Below are 10,332 nucleotides of genomic sequence, written 5' to 3' on the forward strand. Positions count from 1 at the left end.
TGAGTTCAATACATACAATATAATAATGAGGTATGATAGTGATTGTACTTATTATTCTGTAGTAATGCCAATTTCAGCCCGGTCAATGTTTAGGGATTCTGTATACCCAAAACTTAAAACATGCAGGCCTGAAGGAATGATGAATGCTTCTCGTCTAATTCATTTTGAAACCGTTCGAAAAGATAAGGAAAGATAAACGAAAGAAAATTGTACGAAAAAAGTACTAAAGATTAAAAATAAAAAAGAGTTTATTTTGAATCTTCAGTACTAAGACGTCGCTATCGCCATCTTTCGAACGAAATTGCTAATGTGTTAATATTTCTTGTAATTGAATAGACTATAAGCACATGTCATTTGTCTAGACTATGTAAAACTGCTTAATCAACGTTCAGCGCATGATAACGAGGTATTTAAGTAAGCAATCAAATAGATGATGAGCTAAATAACGAAAAAGCAAAATGTACATGACAAATGAAAATAGCCAACCAAACGCTACAACACCATAAAACACAAAGATGATATAAACAAAAAAGATAATACACAAGTGCGTGTAAAACAAAATTTAGCGTAGTAAGGTGGACTTACGTGGAAATGAGTAGTAGAGTGTGCGTTACCGGCGTCTGCGCAGAGCAGCTTGCGCAGCGAGCGGCGGAAGTTGCGCGTCATCAGGCAGTACACCAGCGGGTTGATGGCCGAGTTGGCGTGCCCTGCGCCACGCGCCACACACGCGCACACACTTATATTAGCTGTTATAGCTCGTGTGTTTATAACAAACATTTGTTTAGCAATTATGTTGGTTCGATATTATACAGATATGTCGCTCGCAACACTGGTGTTGCAGGGCTGATAACGCGCGCTAAAACGTTGCTCAACAAATGTATAGCATGAAAGCTTTATTTTTTATGAATACAATACAGAGTGCCCTACTCATGGCGTACAATACTCAATGGTACTTATAGTTTTGTAAGCGTTAATTATGGAAAAAATACTTTAACAACAAAACGTATAAAATTTATTATTTGATTTTTCCTAAAATCTATGTTTACATCGCTAGCTTCGCTCAGTCGGTATGTACCGCTTCGCTAAAGTGGACATGGAGCCTGTCTATAATCTTAAACGTAAGTGTGAGTGCGGGTGGAAAAAGTGGTTGGGTGGTCAATTAGGGGTGTACAAATAGAGTTTTAACAATTTATCTAATTGGAAATAAAAAAAATTATCAGATATTTCTACAAGTACTTTTAAGAATAGCGCATTAAGTACTACAAGTCTCGTCTAGCATAGTACACCATCAGTGGGATACCCTGTAAAGTGTTTATATAATTAGTTAGTTGAAGAACCAGAATCAAACACTGAACAAAAACTACTATTCGTTTCATATATTAGTGACACCCGACACCCGACACCCGTCACCCGACACCCGGCCCCGACACACTCACCCGCCAGCAGCGCGTAGGGCAGCAGCGGCGCGACGCGGTCGGGGCGCACAGCGGCCACGTCGAGCAGCAGCTGCAGGATGTGGTAGGGCAGCCAGCACAGCGCGAACAGCACGGCCAGCAGCAGCAGGATCAGCGCCACGCGCTTGCGCTCGCGCACCAGCCGCACCCGCTGCAAAGCCCCACATCCCACATGCACACCACGACATACTCAGTCGATACTTAATAGATAGACCATATCAAAAACATCCATATTAATGAATTAAGCTCTCACAGATAGAAACTCGTGTAATAAGCAACGCAGATTAACGAACTTTCAATAATATAGAAAAATAAATTAACTGATTTCAATTCAACACAATAAAACAATTATAAACTTTCATATCTCCCCTCTTGTAGCTGGACTGCTGTACTGGCTGGACAGTGGACGGGATGTAAAAACTTTTTAAATATGACCGCTTCATGAAAAATGTATTTAGAATAAGCTTTGCTCGCAACCTTTTATGATTATTTAAAAGTTACCGTACATTTTATTTTTTATCTTTAATCTGCGGTCTAGATGAAGCAGGGAATAGAGATATGTATTGAATATACTTCAATACATGTTTTTTGTGAACTCTCGATCCCATTTGAATCGATTTTCTTTGAAATACATATAATTTACAATAACCCTACATTTGTTATCATTAATTATTTGTTATTTTTCGCATTTTTATATTTGTTATATAATATTTATATTTAAGAATCACTGTACCTTGGTTGACCAACTCCATAAATAAATTATGTGTCTTTATGATACTTATAGGGTCAACAGCAGGGATTTATTTCCCTTTCCTTAACCCATTGGCGCTAAAACGCCGACTTTTACATAAATGCCATAATAATTTACGTCGTGAGCGAATGTTTATCCGCATAAATTAAATCACGACGTTATTTATGCTCGTGTGTAAGGGTCCTAATCGATGAATGAAGAGAAGTGATTGTAAAATGTATCATGTAACAGTTGCAGACCAAATACGAGCAGATGCTGCAATGCGCCTCTGACCGAAACACAAATATTGCTACAGCAAGCCTCTCGAATATATTTCATAACAAGAAAAATAATTCTTGCACTATTTTAAACGTTTAGTTAGTAATAAGTTAAGTTTTTTTTGTTTTATAAAGAAAATCATTTGATCATTATGATCAGCCCATATATGTTCCCACTGCTGGGACACAGGCTTCCTATGAGGGCTCAGGTCATAATCCACCACGCTGACCAAGTGCGGGTTGGCAGATGTCACATGACGTCGAACTTTTGATTCTTTGACATGCCGGTTTCCTCACGATGTTTTCCTTCACCGTTTTAAGCAGTGGTGATGTGTATAGATGATAAATTGAAAAATCAATTTATTTCCTGCACGCTCGCCCGGTCTCGCACCCCGACTTATCGATTTTGAAGTCCGTGGTTCTCACCACTGAGCCACCACTGCTTTATCACAAATAGAAAAAAATGATCACGAGGCGAAATATAAGGCGGTTTCGATTCCCGCCTCGTTAAATTTTTTTTTATAGTCTTTAAAAATTTCTCATCTTATACCTTCTTTACAATGAACTTATATATTTATTCCGGAAAATAGAGATTTTGAATAAAATAAAACGGAGTAAAAACTATGATAGTAACTAATTCAACACCATGTAATGACCAATGCCTTTGTCAAGATATATCCATGTATTGAATAATAATATTCACATTTATAACAAAATATACATCCTGTTGACATATACTTCCAAGATACGTCCTAGGATATTAAATCCTTGTTAGCAATGGGATGGAACGTCTTAATATTTTGGTGTATGAAACATATTTTACATAACCTGTCAAAAGTAATTTAGTAGTCGAAACCAATAAAACGTTGCCTCAGCCTCTACAACAGCCTCACTCTGTTGATGGGTTTTGTATCTGGCTATGATCTGATATCGACTGACTTCAACAATTAGGCAGTTGTGTAAAATCGCAGCAGGCTCGCTGTTATCACATTCAAATTAATTTCTTACGCTTTAATAAAAAAATCGGGATATAATTTACCCTACTGTATACCACTATCCCTGTCTGTATACCAAATTTCATCAACATCCGTTCACTAGTTTTAATGTGATTGACGGACAAACATCCAAACAAACAAACTTTCACATTTTTTTTATGTCATAGCGGGCAACTGAGCTGGTGGTTCGCCTGATGGTAAGCGATCACCACCGCCCATGAACATTCCCTCTGCGAATGCGCTGCCCGCTTTTTTGGGGTAAGGGAAAAGGAATGGATTAACGACTGGAAAGAAGGAATGGACTGGGACGGGTGAGGAAAAGGAAACGGGCCTCCGGCTCCCCCACTCATCGTACGAAACATAGTGGCATGCCACTATTTCACGTCGGTTTTCTGTGGGGGTGTGGTACTTCCCCGGTGCGAGCTGGCCCAATTCGTGCCTAAGCGTGCTCGACTCCCACAATATATTTAGAATATTAGTATAAATTATGATGTACAACAAACTTCTAAATATAGGTAATAGCGGTCGATAAACTGATTATGATAGTAGGCACTTTAGAAATAGTTAAAGAAAAAAAAAGGATAAAGGAAATGAATAAAGAAGAAAAAATTAATTGTCAGTGTTTGTTATATATTAGGTTATTTTATTTTATTTGAACAATTTTAGAAATGGAATAAAACCCCAAGGACATCAGATACGTGAGCTCGTATTAAAGTATCCAATATCGCTAGGATAATCTCTCTTAAAGTATATTACGTCCCCTGTAACAGTCTATTTTCAAGATAATTAATATAAGTCTGTGTATTTAAGTAGAAAAATATTTGTATGAACCTACTTGTGTAATTTATTAATTATACATATACATATTATTTATCATAAAGAGAGCATGTTTCATATCCCAGACACAACTCTCCCTGACAGTGTTCTCAACAGGATATAAATAATCACAAAATAGTACAAAGCAAAGTCGCTTTCACTGTCCCTATGTCGCTTTGTAAGCTTAAATCTTTAAAACTACACAAGGAATGATGAGGTGTTTTATGGATAGAGTGATTCATAGAGGAAGGTTTATATAGGTATAATAACGTGCGAAGCCGCAGGCAAAAGCTAGTATCCTACTAATATTATAAATGCGAAAGTTTGTAAGGATGTGTGTGTGTTTGTTACTCTTTCACGCAAACACTTCTGAACCGATTGCAATGAAATTTGATGTTGTTTTGTTTTGTGGATGGCTGGACAACTGGAATAACATAAAGGCTACTTTTTATCTCGATATTCCTACAGGATACAGACTTACGCGGGTGAAACCATGGGGCGTAGCTAGTAATTAATAATTTCAATAGGGCGGGTTACCATCGGCTCCAGGGAGACATCCTTGCACAAGCCTCTACGCACGAATAAAGATTATTAAGTAACTTTTTTTTTCGAAACCAAATCAAAAAAGTACGATAACTACAATATCAGGCTAAGTTTAAATGAGTTTATTTAGATTTGTTATATTTTTTACTCGAGTGAAACCGCGGGGCACAGCTTGTATATTCAATCTCCATTCCCTTATTACGAAAAGTTCACCTTGGCCTCGCGCTTACGATCTTTGAGAATATTTGCACAAGAAAATTTATTCAAATAAAAAGCTTCTTAAATTAAGCCGTGAAAGCTTTTTCTTCAGTTTCATGGTGAACGATTTCTCGCATAATTATCCAGCCCCTTGGCGATATCGCTTGAGAAACTGCATCTTTCAACCTTTAAAAGACTGAAACGTGCGCCATTTGAACTAATCTAATGATATTACGTATTTTTTTCTGCTCCGAATAAAAAATATAATTTCCTAGTAATAGTTTATAGATAGGTACACCATATCGATATCACTTATTTGTTCTTTTAGAAGAAGTCAAATTAAATGAATAAATATTTTAGTTTGAGATTTATTTGGGAAAATTAACAACAAATACAATCAATATATATCTATAGCAACAGTGAGCATTTATTATTTTAAACAAGTGTGATAAAAATGTCAGTTGAAAGTACAATACAAGCCACGCAATATAGGCAGCAGTCAACCACTAACAACTGTAACTATGTTTCATTGTGTTCATCACGTAACGCTCTTTCAATTACCCATCAACAACACTAGTCATAAAGTTTTAAATGAAATCAGTGACTCGGTTAAAAGTCGAATAGCAAGTGGTTCCTTAGAGAGTTTGAACTGTCATTAAATATTCATGAAGACAGCCACAAGGTTGGCAACTATCGGTGAGTTTTGCTAGCGCTACGATATTGTCATAATTACTTCGTACCTTTGCATGTCTATTATTTATTTGGAGTCTCATTTGCATTACAGTCAAACTAGTTACAAACTTATAAACTTATAACTCAGAATATATTGAGATTATAATGTCAAACAAATATTGTTCAATAACATAAATCAATTTAATCATATAATACATTATTATTAATTCTTATGAACTAATGGCATGGACGCGACAATACGGCGCAGAAGCGATTCTATTGTTAGTTGGATCGCATTTAGCGCATACAATAGCAACAACGCGTACACTCACCTGGTGCGAGGCGGCGCCGCCGTCGGCGAGGTCGCAGGGCGGCAGCACGGAGCAGAGCCGGCGCCCCATCAGCGCGTACGACACCACCACCACGCACCCTGCAACGCCACGCGCGAACTCTCACTACCAGGCTTCGGTTAACAAACCAACAATATTGCGCAAAAACTAAAGAGCACGCCAATTGATGTCTTTGCTTTTAAGCTTTCCCTATTTTTTACACTTGGCAACTGTCTATGAGAGGATAGTTATGACCTACAGTAAAATGCACCCCACGCTTTTAACTCTGAATTGAATTATCGTGTTAATAACTTAAATTTTATTATAATTTTGTTTTGAAGTGATTGTTTCGTCAGCTACTACAGTTATATTAAAGTTTTTCGTCAAAAATTATTTTCTTGATTTAGTTTGATTGGCAATTGGCAAAGTGTTTAATTTATACTTATAGATAAATTGGTTTAGCAGGTGCGTACAATCTTGCACACAAAAATAAAATAAAATCGTTTTAACCCGTGTCACCTAAATCTCGACACACTGCCCCAATGGCCCCCATTGGACAACGTGCCTTACATATCGGATTTCCTATATGTCCCTCATAAAATAAATTAACATACTTCTCCGCTATGTTCGGGTTGTTAACTTCAAATATATTATTTGTTGGCCTGATATAACTCGGACTGGTGTAATTTTTTTATTCTTGTGGTTTCTTAATCGATTACTGATACATTTCGTTTATGTGATGTTGACCTCAACTAAAGAATTTTTTTTTGTCATGTGACACAGACACGCAAAAATGGGGAAAGCGATTCCTCGTACACATAAAACGTAGTGTGGCCGAGCTTGGCAATAGAAAAGAAAAAGGCCCGTTTCCTTTTCCTCACCCTTCCCAGTCCACTTCTTTTTTCCAGTCGTCAATCTATGCTATTTATAATAATTTTGAGGGAAAAGGGCTCACCCCCTTTTCGCATTCGCATATAGGAATCAATTAAAGAGTTAAATTAGTTTACTTTTTTCGCAAAAGTGCGTCCAAAAGTTATAATATAAAAGCATCTCTGACCTGGCACCGCATACACGATGATGAAACTGAAGGTGCCGTATAACTCCTTCCGTATTGAGTCGGGCCACTTCTCCGTGCAAAACTCCACGCTCCGCTCCACCCACACCTGAAAGGACCGTCCAATAACTTATTTAGTAAAAAAACCATGTAGTCTTATAGTTTTATAGTTATATCTGAATTAAGAATATAGACTGTATGTTAATTAGTCAAGGCAACGGCAAAAATGTACAAGGTTAAGTGTTATTCTGGTACAAACATCAAAATCCGTTCAGTGGCTCTCGCTTGAAAGTCATAGGTCCATACATTATAACAAATTTCCCTTTCATAATTTTGATAGGACTAGTATAAAGTAGAAAGTATTTTCTAAGTATACTTATATTCCTCAGTCAAATTTTCTTACACACTCGCTAGCCCGACCTTGAGGAAATCCTACAGGATGTGCGAAATTAAAAAAATTGCACGAAACAATCAGTGTATAATAACCTAGACTACAAATAGTGTATTACATGTTTGTTTCGTTTCATTTATAAGAATATCTTAGATCATGACTATCGTACAATAGAACTTCATATCGGGCAAGTTCGTTGAATTGTACAATTATTTTTCAATATAGGAAATTATAACAAAATAAACAGCTCCGAAATAAATTATTCAAATTACTCCAATCGTTTTATACGAGCTACTCAATAAAGGCGGAAATTACAAAACTATATTAAATAATACAATGCCATCAATTGTATCAATTGAATTATATTTGTTCAACGTTTCACATCGAAATTAGTAATAAATATTGCTGGGGCCATAATCCCCTTTGTTCGAAACGTTACGGTACAATATCGGAGACAATACAGTCGCAAAATATTTATGACTTCTCATCAGAAGCTCACAAGCTTGTTGTCGTACTAATTAAATGATGAATGCGAACTTTTAGTCCAAATTAATAAGTCGGAGATTTCACTTAAATAACACTTATATTTTTATATTTATATAAGCATTATGGTAATGTAGTAAATGCGCTTGTATACTATACATACATACCTTCTCATAATATCGATAAATAATATCGACTCTGATGATATATTTATTTGCCATAATTTGCAATTTACTCTTATAATTGACATAGATTTCAAAAACTTGTGTTAATGCATTTTACATCAGTCATCTTGATTATCAGCAGAATTAAAAAAAAAAAATAACAATATGTTAAAAGTTTAAATTGTCTAATTTCTTACAGAAACGGAAAGTATGACTAAGGAATTAAACTTCAGTCAGGGTAATACTAATAGATAGCATTACCCTATATAACATAATTCCATATTGACGCGCAGCCTGCGTCGGTTATATACCAGTACCAAAACGCATGTCAATGCCACAAGGAAGAACGTAAACATTCAATCAAACTCGTTCTTAAACTATCGGTAATTAGAAAACTTCAACAAAATGTGTACGCGTTGGTTAAAAACTGCTCCCTAAACTACTAAATCTTCGTTGTTCTAACCTACGATAAACTAACTCTAAGTCCGAGTGTTTGACAGTACGTATTTCATTTGACATTATAAAATTTACAGTAATAACTTGAATAGAAAATTGAATTGAAACACTGATTATGATTAAACACATGTACCTAAATGTGAGCCACGATCGATATTTTGTAAATTGCTAAGTTAGTTAATGATTTCCAAGAAACGTTACCGCAAGTCTTTGAAAAAGGAACGTTAAAATTGTAAGTCTGTAATCTGTAGGCTCATTAGAGTAATTGACGTAAACACGATTCCCAATAGAGTTGTATAATACATTTCTACTATGAAGTTTAGAAATGTCTATGCTCTAAGCGAAGCAGCTCTGCACTGTCCAATGATCCGTGCAGCTATAACTCACACACACACAGTCACAATAAGTCAACAGCGGGAAACGTGTTTGTCGTTCATTAGTCCACCGCGCCACGGATTTCCTAAATCCTATTGTATTAATGGCACACGTGTTGTTGTGTATGCGGTTATACTTAATATTTAAACCCCGATAAATCATAAAATTGTTGTAAAAATACACCTCTAATCGAAGAAATAACCATAATCCGATAGAGTTGGTGAAATAATTTAATAAATATACATAAGACATGGATACCGAAGTTCTTACGTATTCTTTGATAATTTGAATGCGAACATTTTCCTTAGTTTCCTTTTTTTCTTAACAACATCTAAGCAATTGGAGGAAATGACGACCAACAATCAGTTGAAATTAAAATCCATTCGAATGATCCGTAATGTCGTCTAATCTTAATGTCTATATTACGTAGCTACGAAGCTACAGCGAACCTTCCTTCCTCTTTACAAACTGAAACTCTTAACATTTATTTACTTAATTAGACTTTTTCTAGAGCACCTTTGAATCGTCATAACATATTTTACCATTCACCATTACTTTTATATTATTTTACCATTTTTTATTTACATATTTTTATTCACAACACGAAAGCAAGCAGTTTTTAATATAAGGGACAATTTGTAATAGACTTTAAGATAAAAGATCTGACTGACTGACTGACTGACTGACATAGTAATCGATCAACGTACAACCCAAACCACTGAACGGATCGGACTGCAATTTGGCATACAGATAGATGGTATGACGCATGCATCCTCTAAAAAAGGATTTTGATAAATTCTACCCCTAAGGGACTAAAAAAGAAATGGAAGTTTGTACCATGAAAATTTATTAAGCGGGCAATAGCCAGTTGTTTCAATAGCAAATGCAAGGAATCCCTTGCAATAACGAGCTATGACATTCTGACTGTTCAAAATGAAACTTTAAAGTCCTTACTTATCGTAGTTTCTCGCCAAATAAACTTCCATGAGTTAATCATTGTAACTAACTAACAATATATAATCGGATTAACTATCAGCAACTGAAAAGTGGTTCGAATGCTCGCTTTATACTCGTACGTCTATACAATTAGAGCTGAGCACAAACTTTGATCAATACTTAGTTATTTCGCGCTTCATTCCACTTCCTTAACAACTTTATTTGATAAAAATACAGGACTAAACCTGAATTTTCGTTTCATAGTCGTAGTATAGTAGTAGTCATATTATTATTAATCTCTAGCTGTTTCCCGCAATTTGCCTGCGTTGCCAAATACATTTTCAACATGTCAAAATCCTTTCCTAGCGGATGCCTGCGTCACATATTCGCTCAGTGCGAAGCCATGGTGGGGAGAAACTGATTTACCGTCAGCGCTACCCGTGGCTATATCCGAAACT

The 10,332-nt window shown here is 36.0% G+C and overlaps 1 protein-coding gene across 2 annotated transcripts in view; it reads right to left on the minus strand.

The window, feature by feature from the left end:
• Positions 1-348: 348 nt before the first annotated feature.
• The window catches only part of LOC119831315 (neuropeptide FF receptor 1-like), a 64,206-nt gene continuing 54,222 nt past the window's right edge, over positions 349-10,332 (minus strand). For both annotated transcript variants that reach the window (XM_038354618.1, XM_038354617.1), the window contains exons 5-8: positions 7,073-7,178; positions 6,019-6,116; positions 1,437-1,605; positions 349-707 (exon numbers count right to left, since the gene is read on the minus strand). In XM_038354618.1, the coding sequence (XP_038210546.1) occupies positions 493-707; positions 1,437-1,605; positions 6,019-6,116; positions 7,073-7,178 (588 nt within the window). In that variant the 3' untranslated portion in view covers positions 349-492. The remainder of the gene's footprint in view (positions 708-1,436; positions 1,606-6,018; positions 6,117-7,072; positions 7,179-10,332) is intronic.

Source organism: Zerene cesonia, chromosome 13 (genome assembly GCF_012273895.1).
Source record: "Zerene cesonia ecotype Mississippi chromosome 13, Zerene_cesonia_1.1, whole genome shotgun sequence".
Taxonomy (NCBI): Eukaryota; Metazoa; Arthropoda; class Insecta; order Lepidoptera; family Pieridae; genus Zerene; species Zerene cesonia.